This window comes from Varanus komodoensis, unplaced genomic scaffold (assembly GCF_004798865.1).
Source record: "Varanus komodoensis strain SLA01 unplaced genomic scaffold, ASM479886v1 scaffold1, whole genome shotgun sequence".
Lineage (NCBI taxonomy): Eukaryota > Metazoa > Chordata > Lepidosauria > Squamata > Varanidae > Varanus > Varanus komodoensis.
Genome location: NW_025335268.1, coordinates 118,977,083 through 119,005,001, shown reverse-complemented (window position 1 = coordinate 119,005,001; position 27,919 = coordinate 118,977,083). Strand labels below are relative to the sequence as shown.

Genomic DNA, 27,919 nt, shown 5'->3' with positions numbered 1-27,919 from the left:
GCTGGTCATAAGAAATGTGGCTTTTTTGGTGTTGTTTTTAATAGAAGCTCTGATGTTTTCTTCAGAGTCACAAGGCTCGTGATGTAGATGTGCAGAAAGAACAGTGACTGACCATTATTTGTTTCTTTCTACTCCTTTCTTTTTCCCCTACCTTCTCCCATGCAGTCTTGGACACACAATATCCAACGGGAAAAGGAGTTTCTACGGAAATTGGTGAAAGCTCGAGTCATCACAGACCTCACCAGTGGAATCTGAGGAGGCACAGCCACTGTGCTGTAGGGCATAGCCGCATGGCATACAGTTAAGGACAAAGGCTTCAAGAGGTCTTTGGCAAGAATGCCAGCTTCCTAGAGAGACCGAGTGCCCTTGGAAAGTCTCCCTGGCTCGCTCTGCCTGCTTGCATCTGGGTTGGCAGGGGAGCAGTGGCTATTGATTGGACTGAGGGGGCAGGTCCCTCACCTGGAACCACAGGTGGTTCTTGTGTCTGGAATGGAACATCATTGGAGAGAACAAAATAGGCCTGTGAAATCAAGTGAAATTGTGCCAAATGGGAACAGAAGCCAGGCCAGAGGCAGCAGCGCTTGAATGTACAACATATTATTTTTTATAAAGAGAGACTTGAGTGTTACACTAAGGATATCAGTGTGCAGTGTGGAGCCTGCCTGACCTGCGCACAGGCCACATGGGACACCTGATCATGTGTTGCACTTAGCTTACCTCTGTGCCAGCCATGGCCCATATGTGGGCTCTTAGTCCGCCCAAGACTTGTCTGTTGTTGGTGCTGCTATAATTTAAAGGTATTATGGCCTCTCTCTGCCCTAGAGAGAGCGACTGAGAGGCTTACTGGATCTTCAGACTCCCTGCTGTTTGTGGGGCAGCCACTGCTGCCAGCATTCACCTGGATGCATTTTCAGCCATTCCTCACAGAGCTCACCTCGTTGTGTTGGGGGCGGTCTACCTGTTTGACAGGTTGACTACAGATCCTGCTAGGAGGTGCCCCTGTGTCAATTTTCTGTGGCATCTGTATCATGGTTTTGAAGAGTTTGGTACTTTGTTTTTTGGAAAGGGAATAATTTATTTTTGGATCAGGTCAGAAATTATCCTAAAATATGAAGATTCATCAGTATTTAGTGGTTAATGGTGCCAGAGATTTTTCACTAATCATATTGTACTCTAGTTTAAGTGACTACTACCTTGATAGTATTTAAGTTAATCTGGAAACAGTGGTAGAAATTACCTGGATGGCAAATACTTTCTTTTTCAACTACCATATATCAGGTGTTTTTCTCAGTCTGTTTTCAGATCCTCCTGCATTCCTTTTAAGGGGACAGAGGATTCTATATTTGTTATTTTTCTGCCCTAAATCTTAGATGCAGTATTTGCACAACTGTGTACCATTTATATTGGAAGGGTTAGAAATATATTGTGCAAAGTGACCAAACTGTGGGGAAAGCAGAACGATATCATCACTTGTCTGCATTCTCAGGGGCTGATCCTCCAGTTGTAAGTATGCATATATTTTGTATCAATGTGAGTCCCAACCATGCGTTTCAATGAATTAGCTTGTCTTTCCTTGAATTAATATGTTCAAATCTGGACCATTTTCCTTATGCAGACATATCTGACGAGTGCTTATCCTGTATATGCCAAGGGCACCACCCTGCAATGTTAATATGCATTTTTTTGCTGAGTTCCCCAAACAGAGTTAGGAGACTGATAACAGGGGCACTGAATTCTCTGTTCCACTAGCAGAGAAGAGATAGCAGCTGAGATGTTCCCATATATGTTTCTCAGAAATGTTCACAAAGGGAATTCTAGAACAATGCAAATGGTAACAGCTCTTGTCCAGTTCCTCTGTTCCTCCACTGACCCTCTTCAGGAGTGCTACTCAAGTTCTGAAACAGGGACCCAGAATGCTGCCATGCCCCCCTTTCAGACTGATGTATTCTGGGTGGTAGCTGAATAGAGCCTAGCAGTGCTTCCCAACTGTGTGCTTTTCCTTATGTATACATCAAAGTGTGTCTGGCCCACAGGGCAGGAGGACTGCTTTTTTCCTTTGCCCTCATCATCTTGTCAAACTTTATCCAAGAAAGAGTGATGAGACTTAGTACATGGTACTGAGCTTGTAATCAGCCTTTCTTTATACCATGTATGGAATTTGCTACCAGGAGGTGTGAAGATGTCTAGTAGGTTAGATAGCTGTAAAAGGAGTTAGACAAATCCAGAGCTATCAATTATTATCAGTCATGATGGCTAAATGGAATATAAGAGGCAAACTGCCACTGAATGCAAACAGCTGGAGAGCAATAGCAGAATTGGACAGTTGGCTTCACAATCTACTTGTAGGCTTTTTGCATTCATCTGGTTGGTTACTGCTGGAAATTCAATGCTGGACTAAATGGACCTTGAGCCTGATCCAGTGTAGTGATCATAGTCTTAATCATGTGACTTTAGTCCCATGTATTTGGAGTCTATTAGTGTCGCATTTGCACAAACTATGTTAACTGGGCATTGACGCAGTCCAGGGCCTCCAGGAGGAGAACAAGCATGGCAGTTGCTGCAAAAGTTAGGAAAGATGTTTGAGCTGCTGCACAAGTCTGAGAAACACCTGGCTTGTCGAGTTGGCCAGGTGGAGCCAAGTGCAGCACCTAGGGGTGTGTGGGGGTGTGTTTGCATTGCACATTTCTCTATATATGTATATTCATCTATTAGGTAGAATTGTGTTCTGTTGTGAAAATGCAAATATTGTGGTGCAACTGACCATAAAAATGCCAGTTAGGGTTCTATATTACAGAAGAATCATTTTCCTGTTTGACAGGTGTAGGAAGATCGCCACTAGGTTAGTTGCTGGGGCTGCTTGACAAGTAGAGGAGAATTGTGAGAGAAGGAGACATACAAGGAAAGCATAGAGCAGAAGAGGGCTAGACAGACCTCTAGGTGGAAGCAAAGTGACACAAACCAGTTGCCAAGTACAGGCTCAGAAACCATTTTCTTTTTTGTTTGTTTTTCTTTTTAGTTTTTTACAGTATAGAAGACACACATTTCAATGAGCTCCTCTAGTTTGTCCAATCTCTTCAAAACACCCTTTGCTAAGTGGGCTTCATGCAAATGAGGACACGTAGAAAGGAGACTTTCAGGATGTGTCACTTGCTGTACAAGATCCCCTTTTCTACACAACATTTAAGGTGCACATCCCTGACTGTTTTTTCTTCTAGCCACCCTAGCTTTTGTTCATGCATGCCATCTCCAGACACTATTGAAGTGCACCTTCCATCATCCCTAACAATGCTGCGTAGGATTGATGGGAGTTTAAGTCCACCAACATCTGAAAGGTCACATGTTGACCATCCTGCAGGAAGAAGGGACAGACACAGAGGAAGCTCCATGCTAGCCAGATTATCCTGTCACCTTTCCCTCTGCTTTCTTCACATGGGAGAAAAAGAAACTTCTGCATGAATAGTTCCTGTGCAGAACCCCACTAATATTGGACTGAAATTTTAGTAGGAGAATAATATGGCCATGACAGCAAGTGCTTTATGTAAAACTCTGCCATCACATATATTATATCTAAACTTTATATATTGGATTTTAAACCCTAGGGCAATGCTCAAAAACACTCAAGCTTTCTCCCCTCTGTGGTTTTAAACCTGGCTGCTTGATCCTTTCCCTGTACTGAGATTTTTGGCCGGCTCCTTGTTCCCTGAATGCTTCTTTGGTTAAGGTGATACTTGCATTTTCACTGCCTTGGATTCTGTTCATTTGACTATACCTCTTTTGTTTGTTTTTCTGCTCCACCAGTCTCTAGGTTTTGTTTTCAGGAATGACACACCTAGTTTGCTAAACATTGAACGACTCAGGTGTGTAAAAATATATACCCATCTACATATTATTTACTCAAATGCTTTAGTCCTTCTTGTCATGAGTTCCAAAGAAGAATGAGAATGGCCTACCTAAAAAGGCATATTTGTCCCCCATATATTTAGCTATATTTCCCTAGGACAGACCAGCTTTGGAATTAGGAGTAAGATAATTTTAACTTCTGTTTTATTGTTCCAACACCTGACTTAGCAGCTTCATAGGAGTTTCTGAAAACAATGTGCATTTCATAGCTGCACAGAACCTGATTGGGAAGTGTGTGGTTATGTGTCCTGATAAACCCAGTGAGAGCATGCATGAGTTGGAGGGTGGGAAGCAGGCCTTATTCACCATAACCGAGTGATGCTGAGTAGTCTCAGTTGACAGTCAAGCCACACGTAAAGCAAGGCTATGACATAAGCTGACCCGGAGTGATGTGCTTCCAGCAGTCAATTCTGTTGTTCCAGTGCAACTTGGAGCTTTGTTGAGCCTGGCTTATTCTGCTCTGGGACTTAGGAAGCAGTTGCTCCAAGTCCTTCCCTAGATGGCTACAGTTGTGCTTTCTCTGAGTGGAAATGGAACTACTGCCATTTTTATGAATGTAAAGATAAAGGCAGAGCTGATAGGACACAGGTGGAACTCTCTCTCTCTCCTGCCAAACTTATTCCACAAAAGCTCTTTTAGTACATCACATGCCTTTCACTGCATGCCCTTTCCATCCCATTTTCCATGTACCTTGGCAGGGTAATCTCAGAAGAGGTGCATTTGTCAGAAAATGATGCTCTCCTATGTCTTCAATATACCTCCCTTCTTGAATTACCATTGCTACCTCTGCCAAAAGAGAAAAACACCCTCTACTTATTTGCAAATCCAATTGTTTATATATAGAAAAGGTAACATTCAGTGTTCACGTGGTTTCATAAATCTTTCTTCACTAAACTTCACAATGATTATGTGGAGTTTGCAATTATTATTCCAGTTTTACCAGAGTTATCACCCAGCTAAAGAAAGCTTAGCTCATTAATCATATGAGTTTTAGTCAGTTAATCAAATTTGCATGAATTTGCAAAGGTCATTATTTTTCTTTTTTAGCTAATGCAGGCATGTGTGCCATGGCAGGATAATCTTAGAAAAGGCATTTCCTCCTATGTGATGAAAAGGTGTGGGGAGGGGGTCTTTGTGAAGATGATGCTTGACAACTCTAATTTTTGATACATTCTTACATTAAAAGTAATACCTAAAAACAAGTGGTAATGGAGTAAAGATTGGATTCTTCAGAACTGGGAATTGAAACAGAGAATTGCCAACAAAAGCAAACTGTACTGTACAGTAAAGGTGATGCAGAAGCAACAGAGAGCATGCACTTCTTGAGTTGCTTCTGCTGCCTCTTGTGTTCCCTCCACTTTGAAGACTGGTGGAGTCTCATGTGGCTTGGACTGGAAGTAGCCACCACTGTGTACTAGCTCCACACAGTTGCTTTCAAGCATTTTTCTATAGAAATTATATTAAACCAGACAACTACTACATTTGATGCCAGATCAGTTTTTGGGACTATTTCCATGTTTGAATCTTAACTTTACACATTGTTTTGTAGGCTTCAGTGGGAATGTGGCAAATCATTTCTAGTATAGCCTTGTTGCTGGCCTGGTGAGCCTGCTGCTCTTAGACTGAATGTGAAAATGTTTCTCTGATTCTACAGAGCCCCTGTAGGAGAGGCTTGTTCACACTATTTACAATCTGCCATCTGCCCTGGGGCCATTCATCCATAAACACTGTCTCTCTATATCATCTTAGGCATGCAACATAGTGGAGGGGGAGCTGGGTCTTTGCTGGCCCATTGTGTAGTGAGAATAAACCAAATTGTAGCAGTCTGTGATGAGGCCCACTCCGTTAATGTGCTTGGAATGAGGTATTGGAACATGACAAGATTATTAAATAGAATAGATTCTATTGTTTGACCTTACCTTGTGATGAGGAAGAACAGGTGGGATGTATGAGCCTCCAAGTCACTCCTGACTTATTCATATCGTGGAAGCAATAAAACTATAAAAGGAACTTTCTGAGTCTCTGTCTCATGTCTCTCTTCCCCAAAGTAGAAAGACAGGTGTATACCTACAAAGTGCTATTTAGGCTGCAACCTGTTCCTATACTCATTTTCCTAGATGCAGCAAACAGCTGCTCTTCCAATCACGCAGAAAAAAGCTTCTAAGGTATAAGGTACTGTTCCTGTGGAAACATGACATTAGGAATACTTGTCCTACTGCATTTTCCCAGAAAAGAACAAACTGATGAATGAAGGCACTCAGTCAACAAAGCAGAGCTTTATGATGTGACCGCTTTTTCAGTTGGGCAACTGTGCACTAGCTAACCTTAGCTAGCCGTAGTTTAAACACTGCAGACCAATCTATATTCTTGGTATAAGGTTCCACTCCTTCACAATAACTCCTAAGAGGCCACCTGAAATAGAGGTACCAAGGCTCCATCTGCATTATGGCCTAGAACAAGCCAATTAAGAAAACATTGGGGTGGAGCAGAACTCTCAGTTTAACTCAGTTAAGGCTCTTTTCCACTCCTGCTCCAAGCTAGCACAGGAATTGTAAGGCCCTCACCTGAACTCATGCTCCATGTGGATACTAAAGCTATGGTTCAGTCTCCCAAATCACTTGCAACTTAAAACTCCATACACCCACACTTTGCCTTGGTCTTTCAGTCCCAGTCAGTATCCACATAGCCTGGAATCCAAACACTGGCAGTGGATGCTGTGGATGGTCCTTCATCTGTTCAGCCTGTATCCCCTGCAACCAGGCAGTTATCCAGTGGAATGATCCACAGAATACTGAATCTCACAGCCCTTGTTCCAGCTTTGTGCTTGCATGAAAAAGGCTCGCTCTCACCCTGTAGCTAGGTGTGTCAGCTCCATGGCGTTTGAGGAAGTTGCAGCTTAACTCTGCAGACCCAGATGGGGCCACAGCTGGGCTCGTAGCCTATTGACTTGAAGGCAATACAAAAGTGATGAGCTTGTTCTAATTTGATATAATCAGAGGGTTAAGTGTTTTTGTTGCCTCTGCCTGCAAATAGCTGGTATCTGTATGCACCCAGCTACCTTATGAGGTACCCATGCCAGAATTACTGTGAAAGACCAAATGCATTCAGCCACTGCAGCCCATTTGTACCTGGGGCATATGAGCCTTTTACAGGTGGAATTATATATGCATACTAGTGTGTAAGACTGTGGCCATATTAGTCATCTGAGAAATCAATGCTAAATTCTTGTTTATTCCAGTTGACTTTGTTGCACACAACAGCTGTTTGTTAAATGCAGAAAAAACTGCATGGCAGGTTTCAAACACAGTGCCAATCAATTTCATATTATCTATTTAGAATTTATAGTTGATGTGAATTTTATTTCACTTGTTTGTTACCGGAGTGGTATGACTCCTTACGGAAATTTCACTCCACTAGGAAGTAACTCTTTAAAGCAAAAACACTGCAAGATTCAAACACCTTAAGAAAGTCAGGGGAGGGGGTAGAGAGACTAGATGCACAAAGAACAGGTATAATTAAGATTCCAAACTGTAAACCAGCTTGAACCTTTGCATTTTTTACTGAACTACAGAAACAATACTGGAGTAGATTGTTGAAAATTCTTCCCTGCTATAAGCCACTTTCTATGTTTCCATTTGGCCCTGTTTATCTATGGTAATAGAAAACCAGCTCAATTCCTAGGCAACTGATGAGGCTTGTATCGGACAAAAGTAGATTCTAGTCCATGAAAGTTTGTTAGTGTTTAAGATGTCACAAGACCTTTTGTTGTTTTTATTGCAACAATTTCCACTTAACTCAGTGTCTTAATGGAATATTGAGGCTTTGTCCACGCTGAATGTTTCCTAATGTGCCACTTGCAATGGAGTAACCAATCACTGTAAATGCAAAAGGCAACCAATGTAACTTATAGAGCAGTAGAATGTTAAGGAAAACCTGTTGTTGTGAAGAACAAAGACACACTAGGGCTAGTGAATATTGAAAGATCTTTACCAGACCTAAAGCTTAACTCAGCAAAAATTTATACCATGCACCTACTGGACCCACAAGGCTTGTTGAAAAAGTACCTACCAGTCTCAGAAAACAGCTGGGCACCATGTGGCAACAGGCACATCACTGGGCCACATGATGTGGGTATGTCCAGTTGTGGCCCCTTTTGGGCTAAACATGATTTGAACTAATTTTGTATTCAACACACCATTAAAAAGCAAGAATGTTTGTGTACACCTTTATTATGTTCCAGTACTGTAGAAACTCTCTGAAAGTAAAGGGAAATAGATCTTAACAGCCCTTCATAATAGCTAAGAAGATGATCCTTCAAAGATAAAAAGAAAAGTTAATTTATAAAATATATAAGACTGGGCAGAAACTTATGAATCTGGAAACTTAAGAAAAAAACATACTATCACTGACAGTTCTGTCCTGACAAAGACATGGTCTTTTGGTCTGCTTATATTGGAATTATATATGTAGTGGAAACACCAAAGCAAAATACAGGTTGACATATGATTGTTTGATGGATCGCTTTTACTTGTTTTTAAATTGCAAGATATGCATTGGTTACTTATGTTTTTGTTGTTGTCTCATAATGTTATGGATCCTATACTGGTTTTGTTTTGTATTTAAATTGAATCATAATAAAAAGCATTTTTTTAACCCTGTATGCATATCTGGATCATCTGTCAAGGCATGCCCCAACTGCATGTTGTGAATAGCACAATACCCATGTGGATCCTCATGTTCTAGGAAGGGCGGTAGCAGGGGTGGATGTGAGAAATCCATGCCTTTGTTGGCTTCTTTCTACATGCCCGTGCTCCTCACTGAGCTGTGGGAGAGACTGCCAGTTATTCCAGAGGCATGAATGGGCATTCCCGACCTATATGAATAGTTTGTTGTTGTTTATAGTTTCCAGAAAATGTTTCACTGTTTTTAATTGAACAGCTATTTCATGAGTGGAGCTGGTTGGAGCCAGGGATCAGACAAGATGCCCAAGAGCCCTCTTCTGACTCACTCTGTTTCTGTTTCTAAAATAGAAGAACCCCTTTCCTAAGTATATGAACGCAAATCAAGGCATATATCAATAGGCTTCCCTTTCTCATGATTTCTTTTCCTCCATTCATCCCAACTCACAACCCTTCCCACAGCTCACTGATGTGTTAAATTCTATATCTTTACAATTATGTATGAAACAATTTACAGTTATCGTTTACACATATATTAACTTGTCTATTCTGGAAAGGTATAAAACTTAAGAAAATATAATAAGAAAAGGAAAGGGAGGTAAGGAGAGGAAAATAAAACAAACATCATGTTGATGAAGTGACAGAGCAAGGGAAAGAAATCTGTCTTCCATGCCTCTCTCAACCCTTGTTTGAAGATCAGGAAATTACATGAGAAGTGGATGAGGGAAATTATATTGTCAGTTATATTCACCTGATGGGCATTATCCAGTAGGAGATTTGATTCCTGTGCAGCCCTCATGAATGTTATGAGAAGAAATAAAAGCAATGAATGCTATGAGAAAAATGCATTTCCACAGTAACTGAACCCTGTGGTTTAAACAACGCAGGGGTTTATAGTTCCTTAAACATACAGATTTATTGACGCATAAAATTTGGTGGGTTATAGCCCACTTTGTCCGGTGGGACCTTTATGGTGAAGTGGACTCTAATTCACCAAATCTTATGTCACAATAAATCTGTTTATCTTAAAGTTCCTACATGAGTTTTCCATTTTTGCTAAAACAGGCTAAAATAGCTACTCCTTACTGTGGCTTGGATACAAATAAAACACAGTGAAAACACTGTATTGTAGAACCATCTCTAGAAAAGAGTGACAAAGTTGTGTTCTTCATTAGTGTCTTTTTATCATGTTGTGAGCTGTCCAGAGTCCTTCCTATTGAGTAGAAAGGTAGGGTATTAATGCATTTAATATGCAATTACCTGAACAATGTATAATGTAAGAATTGGTTAGCAATTTCTGCTGTCCAGCAGTATTCATTGAATATACTGGGCGACACCAGACACAGTCATCTCAAGAGAGATTTTGTATGTTCATCTCCACACATCACTGAAAGTCTCCCTCGGTGTCTCAAAAGAAGCAACCTCACATGAAACATGGGTCTTAAAAGCTGTCCATCATGACGCAATAGCTTCACCATACTGCCATCATAGGGGAGGGTTCAGTCCTTGCAGCCAGCTCACCTTGCTTCTCTTTACACATTCTGTGTGTCTTGCTAAATCTATAGGAAGATGGCACTCATGAGAACATCTGTCTGGTATGATTCTGGGGTGCCTATTCATATACCTGAACCTGCCCTCTAAGCACTTACATAGTTAATGAGACTTTCCAGATGAGATGAGGATGATAATTGGTTTTAGTTGTTTAGATCACTGGGCATAGCATGGCAAGATTCTGGTTATGTAAGAATGCCAGTGTGGTGTAGCAGTTTGGGTGTTGGAGACTCAGGAGAGCCAAGCTCTAGTCTCTACTTGGCCATGAAGCTAATGGGGTGACTTTGTTCCAAGCATGAACTCTCAGCCTAACTCACAGGGTTGTTGTGAGGATAAAATGGAAAGGAAGAAGACCATGTACACCACCTTCATTCCATGCAAGAAGATAAAAGGCAGGATTTGTTATGTGCCATCAAGTCTCCAACTTAAGGTGACCCTATAAGTGAATGACTTTCAAAATGTCCTTGCAGTCCCCCTCAGCTCTTGTAAATTCAAGGTAGTGGCTTTCTTTATGGGGCCAATCCATCTCATATTTGGTCTTCTTCTTTTCTTCTGCCTTCAACATTCCCTAGCATGATTATCTTCTCCAATGAGTCATGAGTTCGCATGATATGCATAAAGGAGGACAACTTCAGTTTTGTCATTTTTGCTCCTAGAGAAAGTTCTGGCTTGATTTGATATAGGACCTACTTATCTGTCTTTCTGCCAGTCCAGGGTATTTGCAAATCTCTCCTCCAGCACCATGTTTTGAACATGTCAATGTTCTTCCTCTCAGCTTTTTTCACAGTTCAGCTTACAAACCAATACTTAGTGTTCGGGAACAATTGTGTGATGATCTTGGTTTTGGCCTCCATTGATACATCCTTACACTTGATGTTTTTTTCCTGATTCCTTCATTGCTGCCCTCCCAAGGCTCAGCCTTCTTTTAATTTCTTGGCTGCAGTCAATTTTTTATTTGTCTTCCACCAGTTTGCAATCCCTCCTTGGATATGAATCCAGATTTCCTTATGTTCTGTGTGCAGATTGAACAGATAGGGAGATAAAATGCATCTTTGCCTGATGCTGTTTCCTGTAGGAAACCATTTGGTTTCTCTATATCGTGCCATAACAATAGCTTCTAATACAGGATGGATACAAGCAAAGCACATACTTGACACAGGTTACGCATCAGGAAAATCAGATGCTGGGGCATCCGCATTTCTTTCAAGACCATCTGTAGTTTCTCATGAGCCACAGTCTATAAAGCACAGATGGATCTTCTGAAATGCTGTTGTGTGCTCCACTAGCCAACATATATTTGCAGTTGAACCAACTTGAATGTCAGGCATTTCTTGCTCTGTATAGGGCAATATACATGCTCTATATAGGGCAATATACATGCTTACGTGCTCATTATTGAGCCTATGCTGTGGCAGTGAGGGTGGCGAAGAAGAAATTCTTCTCCACTTCCATTGCCTCCTGACAGTGCTGTCCACCGGAGCTTTTTCGAGTGGTACATGGGCTGATACATCCTGCCCCCAAAAAAGATCCTGTACCACCATCGATTGCCCGCTGTGACGACTTTGCCCAGCACTTCAAGGAGAAAATTGCTCAGATTCATCACAAGCTGGAATCCACAATTCGGTTCCTTTAGGGGAGACACCAACAACCCCATCTGGTCAAGTATTATTGGATGAATTTCAGTTAATGAAGCCCGATGATGTGGACAAGGAACTTGGACAAGTACGTCCTACCACCTGCTTACTTGACCCTTGCTCTTCGTGGCTGCTGACCAAAGCCAAACACGGGATTGGTTCCTGGATCCTAGAAGTTATTAACGCCTCTCTGAGGGAGGGCCAGGTGCCCGCTCCTTTAAAGGAGGTGGTAATCAGGCCTGTCCTAAAGAAGGCGTCTCTGGATCCAAAGATGGCCGCCAATTAAAGACCAGTGGCCAACATCCTGTTTCTGGGCAAGGTGTTGGAACGGCTGGTGGCGGGACAGCTCCAGGTACTCTTGGATGAAACTGATTATCTGGACCCATTTCAGTCTGGCTTCAGACCCGGTTATGGTACTGAATCTGCCTTGGTCGCCCTGTATAATGACCTGTGCAGGGAGAGAGACAGGGGGAATGCGTCCCTGTTGGTTCTCCTGGACCTCTCAGCAGCTTTCGATACCGTCAACCATGGTATCCTGGATAGGCTGGTGGGATTGGGAGTAGGAGGCAATGCTTGGCTGTGGTTCCACTCCTACCTTGCTGGCTGATTCCAGAAGATGGTGCTGGGGGACTTTGGCCCTCACCGTGGCAACTCCACCAGTATACTGATGACACCCAGCTCTACCTCTCTTTTTCAACTAATCCAGATGAGGCAGTGGCTGGCCTGAACTGGTGCCTGGCCGAGGTAATGGGCAGGATGAGGGCCAATAAACTGAAACGCAATCCAGATAAGACAGAGGTCCTGTTGGTGGGTGATTCAAGCTTCTGGGTAGGTGACTTGGGCCCTGTCCTGGATGGGGTTGCACTCCCTCTAAAGGACAGGGTCCGCAGCTTGGGAGTGCTCCTTGACCCAGAGCTGTCCTTGGAAGCCCAAGTGACGGCGGTGGCGAGGAGCGCTTTCCTTCAGCTTCGGCTAATCTATCAGCTGTGCCCCTACCTGGAGGAGGATTGTCTAGCAACAGTGACACATGCATTAGTTACTTCCCGTTTGGATTACTATAATGCGCTTTACGTGGGGCTGCCCTTGAGGACAGTCTGGATACTTCAGATGGTGCAAAATAGAACTGCCAGGATGCTGTCAGGAACTGGGCATTATTCTTATATAACCCCAGTCCTCTATCAGCTCCATAGGCTTCCCATTGAAGTCCGGGCTCAATTCAAGGTGCTGGTTATTACCTATAAAGCCCTAAACAGCTTGGAACCAGGATAAAGGAACACCTTTTTCCCTATATGCCCTCCCACCCCCCTGAGATCGGCAGCAGAAGCCCTCCTCTGGGAACCCTCTGTGAAAGACATTAGAAGATAGAGTACCTGGAGAAGGGCCTTCTCTGTGGTGGCACCCCGACTGTGGAATGCGCTCCCCAGAGAGGTCCACCTGGCGCCATCATTATATGTTTTTGGGCACCAGGTCAAGACCTTTTTATTCGATCAATATTTTAATATGTATTAATTGGATTTTATTGTTTGTATTTTATTGGATTTTCAGCCAGCGTGGAATAGTTAATTTATTTTATTCTGATTAATGTTGTAAGCCGTCCAGAGATGGAAGTAATGGATGGCATACAAATTTTATAAATAATTAAATAAATATTCCTAGTTGCAACATTAGTACAATGGTGCAATGGTTGCCACACTCTTTTGCATCTCCTTTCTTGGGTATTAGAATGTATATTAAAAATTTCCAGTCTGTGGGCCATTGATTTGTTGGCATATTTTTCTTAGGATTTGGACAGATGCAGTCTCTGCAGCTTGTAATAGTTCTCTTGGTGCCTTGTCTACACGGAGTGCATTACTTCTCCTAAGTACCTTCAGAGCAGCTTTCACTTCACTTTCTAATATTGCAGACTCTTCTTCACAGGTTTCTTCTGCAAAGGAATCTGTCCTCTTTTTCCCTCTTCTGCATAATTCTGTATCTTTCTTCTACCTTCTCTTTATTTCTTCCTGGTCAGATAGTTATGTCCCTCTGCTTGTCTTTTAGCATTACTCATCCCTTTGATTTCATGGCATTTCTGAAAGAGCTCTCTTGTTTTTCCTCCTTTGTTCTTCTATTCTAGTTCTTTGCACTGATCACTGTAATAGTTCTTTCTGTCTCCATGTGATAGTCACTGCAAAGTTGCATTTAGGATTCTGGTGCTATTTCTGTTACCTTCTGCAAGAAAAAACACCTTTTACTACAACCACCAACAGCAGCAGCAGCAGCAGCAATAAAAAGCTATTTCTTTTCACAGGCACCCATGGCCCAAGTGTCTTCATCCAGGAGAAGAGGCTTCAGTGTGGTAATCCCATTTCTATGGAATTCCCTGCCTTGGAAGGTCAGGCAGCCCCCCACATTGTTCTGCTTTTGGTGTCTGCTAAAGCTAATTTACTTTGGGAAGCCTTTCCTTTTGACCAGCCACAGTCTGGCTATGAGTTTACTTTTAAGTGGTTTTAATGTTGTTTTCATTTTTATTTGTTTTAATGTTATACTATTCATGCTCCAGTATCTATTTGGATGCAGAGCAGTATAAAATTCTGCTACGTTGGTAAATGGCAAATAATCCATTCACTTTGAAATGAAATGCTGTAGTTAATGCCTCCAAGCTGACCCATTCTGGAGAGGACTGTTCTGGAGAGGACTTAGAATCTCTGCTCTGACAAGAAAGACATGTGACCCTACCTGGTGATCACCTTGTCCATGCCACTGAGTTTGAAGGAGCAAAGCTGCTGTGTAGGCCAAGTGCCCCCTCTCCTAATTCTAACACTTCCCTCCATTCCTCCACCTCACATCTCACTGAAGGATCATGTAGTTTTACTTGGTAAGCTGTGGCATTTCTTTCCACAAAAGGTCGGTTTAAGCAATCGGTTTCATTTTATTTTAGTCCACTGTATTTCACAGGTAGCAGGAAAAACTGCACCTCACTCAGGATTGGAAGCAAGCACTGTAATTGAGAATGACAGCCATTGCCCCCTCCTTGAATTGTGTATTACATAGGTAATTAATAAGAATAGCTTAGGATTGTTGGGAACATGAGGGAAGGCAGAGTATCAAACACAGAAACATAGAAACAGAGCGAGTCAGAAGGGATCTCCCAGGCCATCTAGTCTGACCTCTGGCACCTGCCAGCTCCGCTCACGACATGCCCACCATGTGCACGTCCAGCCTATCTTTGAATACCCTCACCGATGGGGCCTCAACGACCTCTTGTGGAAGCCCACTCCACACCCTCGGATTTTGTTTTGTATCAACAAAATCAATAAATAATACTGTCATATGATAAACAAATATTTAAAAAGCCAACTTCATCCAAACCATCCATTTTTATGTGTGTTCTTTACCGCTCAATACACAAGCAGCTATTCAAACAAAACATGTTTTGCTTAGAGTTTAAAGTTCAACTCCTTCATCTGGACTGTATTATTCGGCCAACATTCCAAAAGACATGGTAGTATGTAAAAAAAGTAGCTTCTTTTAAAGGATCTGAATTTGGATAAAAGTAGTTGTTTCTTTCTTTGTTTTTAGCTCACCACATGTATTAATTAGCTTACCCAAGGCCTGGAAGTTTTGTATAATAAATAACCTTTTTGTGTGCGACCATTGTTAATATTTGTCATTGCATTTTGTCACTGTCTGTAGTTTTGATATTTCATTTCCTTATGTTGTGGCTGCCCATCCCTTCTGTAACACTTTTTTAAAAATCATTATTTAGAGGCACAGCAAGTCTTCAGATAGTTTCTCCAAAAAAGAGAGAATTAGTCCCAAGATGCTGAAAAATGTAGTTTTATTTTTTTTAAGAAACCCAGTGTTTGAGTGTAATATACTATTTATGGCCTTCCTCAGAGAACTTCTTTAAAAAAAGACTTTGAAGACCTCTGTCAGGACTGCTTCACACATTTGAAGAGAGCTGGGCCTATCTTTAAATGTATGAAACAGTCCTGACAGGGTTCTCTGAAGGCTTTTTAAAGAATTCCCTTGAGGAAAGCCATAAATAATATATTGGGCTGAAATGTGTTGGGCTTCGAAAAAACTACTTTTTCAGCATCTTGAGATTAGCCATCTCTTTTTGGAACCACTTTGGCTGTTTTCCAGTTTTCTCATACTTCCAGGCAATTTCTGCCATGAAGTTTTAAAAGATCCTAAGACCTTCTGTATCTCATTGTAAAGTCACACAGTGCAGGCCAGCCTCACTATGATAGAATATGAAGCTGTCTGCTTAAGCCATTCATTGCAAAGGAAAGGCCATTTTCCTTCTGCCAGTACTGATCTTTGTACATCAATTGAAAATAAAAATATGCCTTTGACCAGGACACACTGTATGCATTATTTTGATGTTTTGCCTTATGTGACAATGTCTTAAGCTTGGCACTGGAGCCTGTAGTACTTTTGTACTAGTCCCCTCCGTGTTCCTGGAAGTCTGTAGCACAGAAAGGGCTCCTCCAAGGTTTAGCACAGTCTGCACACAATTGTTTTTTGATACAAAAACTAGGAGCGGCATACCTTTTTTTTCAATGGACTTTTCTGTGCACTTCCAAGTTTCACTGCACTCTTTATTTGGGAATGTTATTCCTTCTTCACCTTTCTAATCCAAAAGTTAGCTCACATAAAAAAACAAAAACAAAAAACACCAGCACTATAAAAGCAACTCCATGCAGAAACTTAAGCTGTAATAAATTGGCAGCAAAATGTAAGCATGGCTATTCAAAAAGGGCATAAAAGCACTATGTCAGTGAGAAACTGATGTAAACATCTCTCTTAAAAGCCTAGAAAATGGGAAGGATTTTGCCTCACTGTTGCACATCCCATCCTGTGAATAATCCTTGTAATACTTGTTCCTGATAGTCTTTCCTTTGGTTGACTGTTATTCAGGTATCTTGTGTTGTTATGTTCTGTCATGTCTTCAGTTGATGGCAACCATATGAATGAAAACTCTCTAGAATGTCCTATTCATGGCAGCCCTGTTCAGCTCTTGTAAGCTATTCATGTATAAAGCACCTAAAATGTTTTAAGTGCTGTACGAAGATTAAAACAAGACAGCCCCTGCCTGCAGGGTTACAGTCTAAAAGCCATAACATAAAATGAGAAAGGGAAGGGAGGGGAAGATGAAAGGAAAGGAACTCAAAGTGATTCTTACAAGGATCAGCTTGAATTGAAACATTTCAGAGAGAGGTAGAGCCAAAAATGCGGTAGAACTTACCTCCAAGTAAGCATGCACAGGATTGTATAGTAAGTTAACCTTATGACTTATGGCCAACCAGTAAACATTCCTCAAAACTAAGGTGCAGGGATAAGCCTGCAGCAGAAGGCTTTCAAATGCATAATGGGCCGCAATGGATCCAAAATATGGATGCCACAGCCTGTGTGCATCACTTTCCAGAGAAACATGTCTTGTGCCAGCATGGGAAAAACAAAGATGCAGCCCCCTCCCTCCTCTGCCGCAAGTTTGTGAAGGATTCCAGAATGAGTTCGGGACTCCATTGAGAATGGCATCCTGGATGGGCTTATAAATGAGGATCTCTCTGATGCTTCCCTGTCGAGATCACAATGCACGGGGCTTACTTGAAATTGGAATGCTTGAGATCACTTCACAGTGAAGTGTAAGCAAGGCAGAAGTGGCTACACTTTTAAGGAAACAAAGCTGTCATACAGGATAATCCTAGGATTTAAGCAAATGGGCTCAGGGGCAGGGTCCTCGGTGCTAAGAGTAAATAATGCTGGACCTATATATAGCTAGCCCTGGTCAAGGGGGAAGGGCCAGGTGAAAAGGCCCATTTGCAGCCCAGCTGTGGAAACCAGGAAAGAGCATCTTGTTCCTCTCCTGAACCAAGTGCCATTACATAAGTCCAAAGAGATTGGGTCAGCAATTTAGCAAGCAGTGCCAGTTTAGAGCCTGTGTCAAGAGCAACGTCCCGTTTGGCTCACTCCATTGGAAGAGCTAATTAGAGGCAAGAGAGAGCAGCTGAGGGCAAGCACCGCCAGCAAGAAACAGAGCAAAGGGGCTTATGCGCAGCAGCAGGCTGGGGAGGGGAGCTCTGGATGCAGGCTGGTGCCCTTGAGAGCTGTCTGGTGCCAGGAGAGCCTGAAAGACAGAGGGGATACCTCCCCTCCCAAGGCCTCCTGAGAGAAAAGCCTGGAGGGCCCAAGGGGGGTTCTGCTGAACTATCTCAGTCCCTCACTGGAAACTGAGAGAAGAACAGAGAGCTGGAGGTAAGAACTGGGCTGTGTGCACTCAGATGGATTAGCATGATATACCCTCAGCAGCTATGTGGGAGCTAATCTAGGATCCCCAGGATGGGGTTCTCAGGATGTGTGAGGAATTCCAGGGGTGGCTTGCAGCAAAGATGCAGCCTTAGCCCTGCAGCTCTGAGCCAGTGAGGGAGCAGGGCATTACTCAGTGGTGGATCACATGCTGTGGCTGCAAAAGGTCCCAGGTTCAGTCCTGGCATCTTCAGGTAAGCCCAGGAAAGGCTTTTGCCAGAACCTCTGGAGAGTCTCTGGGAGTCGATGTGATCGATATTGAGCTGATGGACCACTGACCTGACCTGGTACAGACATCTAAAGCACTGGAGAGGGAGTATTCATCACAGAGAAAGAAGCAAAGGTAAAATTCAGAGTGGCACAGCTATTTGATATTTATGTTGGGTTCCCTGCAAGAACAGAACCAGGGCAGGCCCTAGTCTGTGTGTATGTGTGTGGGGGCGGGGGGGGCGGGGATAAGGAAGCTACTTAGGCAAGACAAAGACAGCCGCAGCAATGTTTAGCATTCCCAGGGTGTTTCAAGAGCCTTCTCTTTACTGAGGGCAATTGATTTCTCTAAAACTTCCTGCATGCTTAGCATGCTTAGCACTCCTGACATCTATCAATGAGTTGAGAGTTCTAAGCAAGATTTGGAAGCTCTGGAGAAATCAATTCCCATTAATAAAGGAGCTCAAAATCTGTGGGGAACTATAAACATTGGTGCAGCTGTCCTTTGTTCTCAGCTTTATATGTGGCATTAAAAAACAAAACTTCTTTGTTGCCTTTATAATTGGGAAGCGGGGGGCAGGACTGGATGTATTCTTGTTACTTTGGCCCTGCCCAGCTCCAGGGAGGTGCCTTGCAGATAGAAAATTACCTCCATTTCAAAGGAGCTTAGCTGCTCTCCAGCAAACCACAGTACCCTGTAACCCAGAAAGTTCCAGGCCCCCTCTGCCTGTGCTCCCCCAGGGCCAAAATTAGGAAGCAGGAGCATCTCCAGCAAAGTGGGGCAGACCATCGATAGTCCATCGCCTTACCCAGAGATGACTGCAGTCACTGTGGGCCAGACCAGTATCAGAGATCAACATAGTTGGGCAGCTGTTGGGGCACTAACAGCCATCTGCCACAGACTGGCAAGCGGCTCCTGGGAGGCCTTGCCTCTGTTTGGTGGGAGAGGGGGGCTGTTCTGCACCTCCCCTACAAGCCACAGTGGCCAAGAGCAGGCACGGCTGCCCCCACTCACGTCCTTGCCTTTTCCTGTGGAGACTCTGCCTATCTTCTGCCCCAAGGCACTGTGGCTGCAAGAGATGGGCCCAGTGAAGCTGGCAGTGCGAGCAAACAAGCAAAAGCCATTGCTGCCACTGCGCTGTTCCGGCAGGGGGAGTGTACGAGCGGCTGCCTTTGCCCACTTCCCTGCCCGTGTTCTCCTGCCAGATTCCTAACCCCGGATGTACTCAAACCAATAGCAAGCATGTCCATTGGAATCCCAAGGGCCAAGCTTCCAGTCTCACAAGGTCTGGTATTACTGTACTCATAATTTCTCCTGTCAATGTGGCAAATGTGTTTTATCCCTACGACCCATTCCCTTCTCACTTAGGGTCCATTCCACACTTTACCAGCAGCTTGCTTGCTGCTCGCATTTATTTCAACAGAGCCCAGTCAGGTCAATTGGGCATTCGTAGCTCCCGCTACTTTCTACTGGCCTTCCGATAGCTCCCATTCTTTCTAATGGGCCTCCTTGCCATTCCTTTTAGTGCATCTCACTTAGGGGACCCAATCCCGTCTGCGGCGCCAACCAGGGAGAGGGAGAGGTGAGCAAGAGGGCAGATAGAGCAGCTCGCCTCCCGCTCTGGTGCGGGCTTGGAGGTTCCAGAGCTCTCCGCTGTGCTGCGCGTAGCCCACCCGCCTGCCCCTTTCTTTCTTGGTAGCGAGCCAGGGAGGACCTGCGGGCTAGGAGGACACCGGCCCTCGAAGGCATGCCGCCAGAAGAGGTCGCCAATCCTCTGGCCCCATCCCTGGCTGGGGAGGAAACGCGGACGACAAGAAGCGCTCAAGGACCGGGGCAGACGAGTGGCGTCGAATGGGCGGCGCCAGCGTCCGTCCCTGTTGGCCCCGGGGATGGGACTGGCACGGGGTGGGGGTGTTGTCCCATCATCCACGGATCGGCCTGCTTGTCCCAGCCCCGCCCCGCCTTGGGGATCAGGTGACGAAGAGGCTGGAATTTGACACCAGACTCTGCCAGGCGCGGCGATGGAGCGGGTGCTTTTCTCCCTGCCAGAGGCCGCCTGCCCCGGAGTCACGCCGGCCACAGGTCCGAGCCCAGCGGGCTGCGCGCCCCCTTGGCTCCTTCCCTTGCCGTGTGCGGTGAGTCCGGCCCGGCCTGGATGGGGATCCTTGGATCAGGGCTGCCCTCCCGACGCCAGCCGCTCTAACGAGTTCTTTCCCCGCAGGGGGGCGCTGAGCCCGCCGGGCACCTGCTGGCCATGCGGACGACGTGAGCGTCGGGCGCCCAGGGGAACAATCCCGGCGGCGGGGTCGAGCCATGGCCCCTGGGAACGGCTGAGCGCAGGAGCTGCCGGGGAACCGCCACCGCCGGGAGGTAAGGGAAGAAGGGAATGGGCGGGCGGGCTGCTAGTTCCTCACGAGAAAGGGGTCTCTGTGTGTCTTTCTGTCCCGGGATCCGTCTCAAAGGAGGAAGAGACGAAATCCGTGGCCGTCTCGAAAAGGGAGCCCCCCTCCTCGCTCCATGGCTGTTCATGGCGAGGGTCTGCCCCGTCGCCGCCCTAACCTGGACCCCGGTGACCATGTATCTCCGGCGCAGGGAGCGGATTCGATGCCCTGGAAGGGCCGATACCCGAGGGCAGAGGGAGGCGCTTCCTGGCCCGAATCCTCGGAGCATGGTCCCCGGAGAGCCGCGCGCAGCAGCAGGAGGCGCCCGATCTGCCGAGACGGAGCGCACGGTGAGTGGAGCTGGCCTGGAAATTGGGAACTGCTTCCAGACCTGGTGGTGGGAGGAGAGATCGGGGTAACTACTGCGGGCGGGTATAATTGCAAGCGTCCAGAAGATCGCCTAGTTTCGGAAAGCAGCTAGTGGCGCAGGCTGAGGCACGAACGGAGCTCACTCTTGCTCAGGGGGCCTCGAACCCATCTCATTCCTCCGATCCCGGGGTGGAGCCGCACCTAGCCTTACCCCATCAGCTAAGTCTGCCTCGTGGACAGCCGAGATAGCTCAAGTGCAGGAACTGATGCCAGATGAGGACTGGAATGAATTGTGGTGGGGGAGGCATGCTGGCTTCTGTTAAAAAAAAAAAAAAAAGGTTCCAGAGTCCTGGTGGCATGCGGTTTTTTGTTTTGTTTTGTTTTGTTTTTGTGGTCCAGAGAGGGTCATCTCTGCTCCTGGGCCTTCTCCAATAATTTACCTAGGCTTCTTCTAAGCCCTGTGGGGCTCAAGCCCATCAAGCTGAACTTCCACTGGTTTTTCTTGCACTCCAAACACTTCCAGGACAAACTCACAGGGAGAGATCCAAGGAGCTACGTCCAGTTCCGGGCACCTTAATCGCTTAAGAAACTTTTTTCACCTCAGCCTCTAAGGCAGCCCTTGTGTGCATGCTTCCTGGATGTCAGCATTGCTGGATACCCTGGGACTTAGTTCTGAGGAACATGCCTAGGACTGCCTGTTTTCCACTCTCCATCACCAGAATAAGCTGGCCAAGCCTTCCTTTCTGCAGTGATGGCAGTCCTGGAGTGACTTCTCTGTCACTTCCTCACAGATTGCTCCTTCTCAACCTCTGTCCAGGAGCATGCCATGGCATCAGGTGGCAATCTCTGCCTTAGCCTGTTTGCTCACTGAGCCTTGTGGCTCCTGTTGGTGGGATTTAAGCTGTATTCGTTTTATACAAAATAGCCTGGGAGAGAAGCGTCACCAGTGGCTGGGTAGCCAGAGGTAAATCTCCAAAACTGAGATTGCATAGGCATGGGATGATTGGCACAGTGAGCAGGTTGTTTAGGGTAGTAGAGGTGTACATTGGCAGCTCACCAGCTCCAAGGAAGGCTTTGCTGCCAACATCTCTTTGTTTTGGAAGGTACATATCAGTCTTCAAATCAGTTTCTTTTGAAAATTCCTGCAGCCTTGCCAGTTCAGCTTGTTATAACAATTCAAGGCACCAGAGAGGGGAGATTGTGCCAATGATTGTGTATTCAGCCAGGTCTTTCTGATTTAATTCCTCAAATCAGTGCATATCTAAGTTTCAGTGGATGAGCCTATGCACCCACACCCATTTCATGGCAGTTGCTTTCAGCCCCCTTGGATCTATCCGAACTGAAGCAGTGTTTCTCCTCCCTCCCTTCTTGGATAGTGATGCCAGTTTGTATCCAGGTCTCTGGTATACTTGTACTACCGTGTATGATTCAAACTAAGACCAGGTGGTCTTTGTGTAATCACCAGAGTGATAAAAAGCTTTTCCACACAGAGTTCTTGGGAAAGGGGAAATATGTATTTGTTTGAAGCCCCCAGAGTTGTTGCAGAAAGCTGATGACTCCCAGGAGCTGTTCAATCAGGGTGGTTATTAGTCTGTGTTGGCTTGCAGCGTATGGAAGCAGATTTCCTCTGTGGTTCAAATATCTGTATGTCTGAGCAGTCTGCAATTTTTTCTGTATATGGTTGACCAGATGGTGAATAGTAAAAGTGAAGAGTGAATATTGACATTCAATAATATCCATTAGGGTGTTTCTAGATGCAGGAACTCAGTTGCTCTGGAACGAAGCGAATACAATGACCCATGTTCCACAGGTTGATCCTGAGATGCCCCCTTTCCTGCATGGTCACTCTTAAATACCAGGACAGACATAAACATCCTATAGATTGCAATACTTCTTCTGTTTCAGAGGTTTTCTATCTTTCACGGCTATTCTATAGAAAATATCAAGATCTTCCTACCAGTGTGCTATGCTGCATCTCTAAATTAGTTTGGATTCATCTATGTCCCAATCTGGAGAAGCAGGCCCAGGATTCCTCACACATTAGGAAAGGGTAACAGGTTTCCCCAGTATGGACAATGTGCGAAGCAGCAAAACTCTGGTTCTGTATTGCCACCTTGTGGGAGCCTGAGAAAATGCATCTCTCTGCAAAGTCAAACATGGACCCCAAATGCTCCCCAATATAGGGAAATGTCCTTGGGCAGTCAGCAGCTGGTTTGTGTTGGTCAAAGGCAGACTAAAAGTAAACCAAGTTCTGGAGGATGATAGTAACTTCAAACATTTACTGTCTCATCTCTGGGCTACTGCTTCCAGTGTCTACTGTAAAGAACAAAAGAGAACAATCTCTCTCTCTCCCTTTCTCTCTCTCTCTTTGTCCCCCCCCCCCCCCCCCAGTGTTCTGGCAAACTGCTTGTTATGACTGCAGGTTAGAGGTATAGGGCAGGATATGGCCCCAGGTTTCTGATTCTTCACTCCCCATGATAGCCATAGGATACTCTCTTTTCTAGTTACTTAGAAGGGGTGCAGTAGAAACAGTTAATGCAAATACATGCGTACTGAGTGAGCAGAAATAGTTGATAATGAGGTCTGACCATTGAAGGTATTCTTGGGTTGGGTGGGGTTGAGTGCTTAGCTATGAAGCAGGGTTGGGGTTAGGGTTAGCTCTGGGATGACATCATTTGTGATGTCAGCATATATGCATTTTACTGAGCACAGGAGTACTGGTTTTACTGGTCCTTGCTCCAAGGAACTTATGGTGTAAAATATGACAAGGGGAAATGGAAAGATGGAGCAGAACTCTCTGTAAAAATACATGGTGGCTGGGACTACCCATTCATAGTAGCAGCACATGCAGCCCTATGTGGAGGTACTTATGCTTCTAAATGGGTTCTTACGCATGAATGTTACATGGTTATGGCGTTATGAAACCTTCAAGGCACGTGCATGCATGTGTGTGCAGGCCACCATAAGTGTGAACATAGCACTCAGAGAACATTACTCTTCAGGCTGAACCCTTTCAGAATTAGGGTTGGTGACAATGCTTGTTGACTCAGCAAAGGGACCCCTCTTTGGATGCAACTGGAAAAGTTTGGTACATGGTGTATTGTGTTATTACAAGATAGCTGCTTATTGTGGATGTTGACGCTTTCCATCAATGTCAAAGAAACTGCTTCTTCTGCATTTGTATTGGCAGCCAGAGATATCACTGGGACAGGACTGTGGGAATGGCCCATATCCCATCCCAGCCCATTCTTGTTTCAGAAAATCCCAGGAAATCTGTTAGGTGGACCCATCCCAGACTGCAAAATACAAAATGGTCAGGGCAAGAAGAATTATATCCTGCAGGAGTCATCTGGGCTTCTTTTACTGAGTTGGACTGACATATTTATCCAGAGAATCTTGCCATGCAGAAAGGTTCAGAGACTTGGAGCTGGCCAAGGGTGATCTGGCAAGCCCAGGAGGCTGTAGAAGCAGAAATGAGGCTATCCACCCGGGAATGTGAGGTCCAGTCCTTGAACCTTGTCTTTGTGTTGCAGGTAGGATGGAGTGGAAAGTGGAGGGGCCAAGGCACAGATCAGACAGATCTCCCTCTGCCTACAGGAGCTTGCCTGTCCGACCAGTACAACACAGGGTGAGTTAGCCTTGCCAGGGAGTGTGCTTGGCATGGGAGCAATGGACAGCTAGGACGCCCTTTGTCTAAGAAAGGATCCCCCATCTCTGCAATATATGAAAGAGGGAGCAGCTACTTTCTTTGTACATCACTCCCCTTTGGCCCCAGGACACTGGTCTGGTTCTTTGCTTCCCTCTGTTGCTTGGCCTGTCACTTGTATGCTGTGAGTCCACCTGAGTGTTTTGTGGCATGCAAATATGGTGGCAGCTTTTCACTCGGTGTTTGTCTGGCAAACTACATTCTCATCTTTGTGCGTGTTCCAATACACTGATTTTCTCACCCAGACAGGAAATCCGTGCAACAAGCTCATCCTACGTGAGGTGAGCCTGAACTCCTGTGGCATGTCACAACTCTCCTTTGCTCTACCCTCATCTCCAAGAGGCCCCTCTCCTCCCTTTTCTGTGTCTCAGGTTGCATGAGCATACTTACTAGCAGGAGCTCTCCTCTCTTACCTAGGAACGGGGCTTGTGGGGTACCATCACCCTCTTGTCACTGTTTGCTGGGGCAGTCATGGCCAGTCCGGAGACCTGGCATCATAACCAGACCTTGGGAGAAGCCTCAGGAAGCTCGGGCACTGCCAGCCCTGCCACTGTGGATGAAAGCAGCAGGGAAGCCCCATCAGGGGTTGCATGGAGACACTGGCAAGGTAGGAACCCGGCATGTCCCTGGGGAAGGGGAACAGGGCTGCGAGTGCTTCTGAACTTGTCCCATTTGGATCCCCAGCCCAAGGCTCTTTCTATGTGTGTGTACAACAGTTCCTTGTGTGGTCCACTGTAAATCTGCATTTCTCCTTAACTATCTTACCCTGGTCCCCGAGGCCAGATAGTCCATTCTGGGAGCAAGTGGAATCAGGCCTTGTGGCTAGAGAGAAGCCCGAGGAGAGGCCCGTGTGACTCGTCTGAGCCCTGTGACCTCACATCCTCTTGTGCGGGGCTTCCCCTCTCCTTGGGAGACAAGGCTGGGGACATTTCCAGTGACTCAGTCCCAGCCCTGCTCTGTTTCCTTCAGGGGAAAACGTGACCCTCGGAGGGCCAAGTACATCCGAACTGCTCCGGGCTGAGCGCTCCCCACCAGGCTCTGGCAAGCTGAGGAAGCTCAGGCAGGGGAACCGCCGCCACCAGTGCCGCCTGCACAGCCTCACGGTGAAGGTGCGAGAGCTGGGCCTTGGCTATGACTCGGACGAGATTGTGAGGTTCCGATATTGCAGCGGCTCGTGCCAACACACCCGCACCAACTACGACCTGAGCTTGAGCCGCCTGCTGCAGCAGCATGCCATTGTGCCTGGGCCACACGACCGCCCCTCCTCCCACCCCTGTTGCCGCCCCACCCGATACGAAACCTTCTCCTTCATGGACGTGAACAGTGCCTGGCAGACTGCAAGCCAAATCTCGGCATCCCGCTGTGGCTGTGTGGGCTGACGGTGCTCGCCGCTTGGAGCTTGCAGCATCCGAGAAGTAACCGGTGTCCATGCTTGCATGGCAGACGTGCCCGAAAGCTGCCTGGTCTGTGCCTCGTGGGATACGGAGAGGTACAGTTCACAATGAGGCCTGCTAGGCCAGGAAGAAGCAGTGAGTGAACTACAAGCAGGCAGGGAATGCAGTGTTCTTGGCTCCAAAAAGCCTGAGCCTTCAACTTTGCAGGGTAGTCCCCTCGGACCGCCAAGACGATGGTGAGATCGGGGCCAGTCAGGCCTGGGAAGGCAGCATTCTGGCTGGGTCTTTCTCCTTCCGGGGCTGGCCTGTTGACAGGGTTGTGAATTTGCCCACTTACTGAGTCAGGTGACAGGTAGCCTGAGAGACCTGTGGTGCTAACGGATAGCCCCTTAAGTGCCCCTCCTTAACACTAGTCCTTCAAGTAGTTGAAAGGAGGCAGCTGCTTGCTAGGGTCATTCAGCCCCATCTGTTGCAAGACAGGTGTTAATTCCCCCATTTGTCCAAGCCTAGGAGCTGCTCCCTTTTCCTAGCAATGTGGTCCAGCTCCACCAGGAAGCAGATGCAGATGACTGTGAAAGCCAGATTGCGTCCCTTCTCAGGACCTTCAGGGCCAGCCTGTAGACTATACTTTCTCTGTGCCTTGGAGGCTCAGTGATTGTTACCACTAACGACCCTGCGCTAGGATATTCGAGACATTTGTCAAGAACTTCCTGGTTTTGTTCTTGGATGATCTTCATTTTTAGAGACTTTAATCTGATTGGGGGATTTCTCCTGGTGAGAACAGACCCTTGGTGGGTAGAGGCTTAGGTCTGAACTGCTACGGCAGCACCCAGAGATGAGACTACCCCATGTGAGGCTCATCGCTTCCATTTTGGTCTGCCTCTGTGTTTTCCCACAGCACGGGCTTGACATCCTCCTTTTCAAGCTGCTAACAGATCTGGCTCTGGTGGCACAGCTAACAATGCCGTATGTCCACCGCACGGTCAAGGTATCTGCAGTTAAAGAAGGGGCTTGTCCTGTAAAGCTAACAATGATGTTATCACCTTAGTTTGCCACATCCCCTAATAGATCAGCAGTGTTACTTGTCACACCAGCTTCAGAAGCAGCGATTGCCCCAGCTGTTCCCAGGGTTCTGGTCAATCGTCACTTGGTACCAGGAGGATGGAATCGTCCCTGCCCTTGAACCGACACTTTCTGAACAAAGTTATTTATTTTCTAACTTATTTATTTATTTGTTTGCCCCCAACTCACCCCATTTTGGTGGCACCTATTTATGATGCTGAGAGCTGGGCCTGGTGTACCATGTACAGCAGATGCTGATGTTACACCCTGGCCTTTGACCAGCAGTTCCTGTTCCTTTTAACCCACTTGGCCTCAGCAAAGGCATTTCCTTTCCCTTCTGTCCTGATTTTATATTCGCTACCCTTTATTTGCATTTGGATAAACTCTATTTTTGTACAGCAGCGACTTCCTGTAGCAATAAAGCCAATAAAGCAGTGCAAAATTGACTTTTATGTGCATATCTGTGGGAGAGGGAAGAAACCAATAACAAAAATTATTCACACAAACATCATTCATAAATATAGTTCCTGCTGAAAATACAAATCAGATGCTCATTTGCGGTATTAGTTAAAGCATTATGAATGGTTATCATATACTGTAAAAAAGATGAAGACAATGACTGTAGAAGCCTTCCTTTTTCTAAAATGCTTAGAATATGCTACTGTATTGACTTTTAGCAACACACATTGTGGAGCCAGGGGTGTTCCAGATGTTGTGGATGTGTATCGCCTATCATCCTTTTCT

The 27,919-nt window shown here is 45.6% G+C and overlaps 2 protein-coding genes across 12 annotated transcripts in view; both read left to right on the top strand.

The window, feature by feature from the left end:
* The window catches only part of ST3GAL3 (ST3 beta-galactoside alpha-2,3-sialyltransferase 3), a 237,435-nt gene extending 222,500 nt beyond the window's left edge, over window positions 1-14,935 (top strand). For 6 of the 10 annotated variants that reach the window (XM_044442715.1, XM_044442726.1, XM_044442694.1 and 3 more), the window contains one exon: window positions 14,052-14,935. In XM_044442715.1, coding sequence (XP_044298650.1) covers window positions 14,052-14,330 — 279 coding nt within the window. In that variant the 3' untranslated portion in view covers window positions 14,331-14,935. Of the gene's footprint in view, window positions 1-165; window positions 8,561-14,051 lie in introns of those variants that run through there. The other 4 variants (XM_044442745.1, XM_044442752.1, XM_044442735.1 and 1 more) reach the window with 2 other exon arrangements.
* Window positions 14,936-20,533: 5,598 nt separating this feature from the next.
* Window positions 20,534-26,098, top strand: ARTN (artemin). 2 transcript variants are annotated; one of them, XM_044450814.1, is made up of 5 exons: window positions 20,534-20,633; window positions 20,856-20,994; window positions 24,547-24,641; window positions 25,137-25,326; window positions 25,689-26,098. In XM_044450814.1, the coding sequence occupies exons 2-5, from the start codon at window positions 20,868-20,870 to the stop codon at window positions 26,096-26,098; spliced, it is 822 nt and encodes a 273-aa protein (XP_044306749.1). In that variant the 5' UTR covers window positions 20,534-20,633; window positions 20,856-20,867. The 2 variants fall into 2 exon arrangements, with proteins under 2 accessions (XP_044306749.1, XP_044306758.1); XM_044450823.1 differs by lacking the exons at window positions 20,534-20,633; window positions 24,547-24,641 and having other exon boundaries at window positions 20,808-20,994.
* The last annotated feature ends 1,821 nt before the right edge of the window (window positions 26,099-27,919 follow it).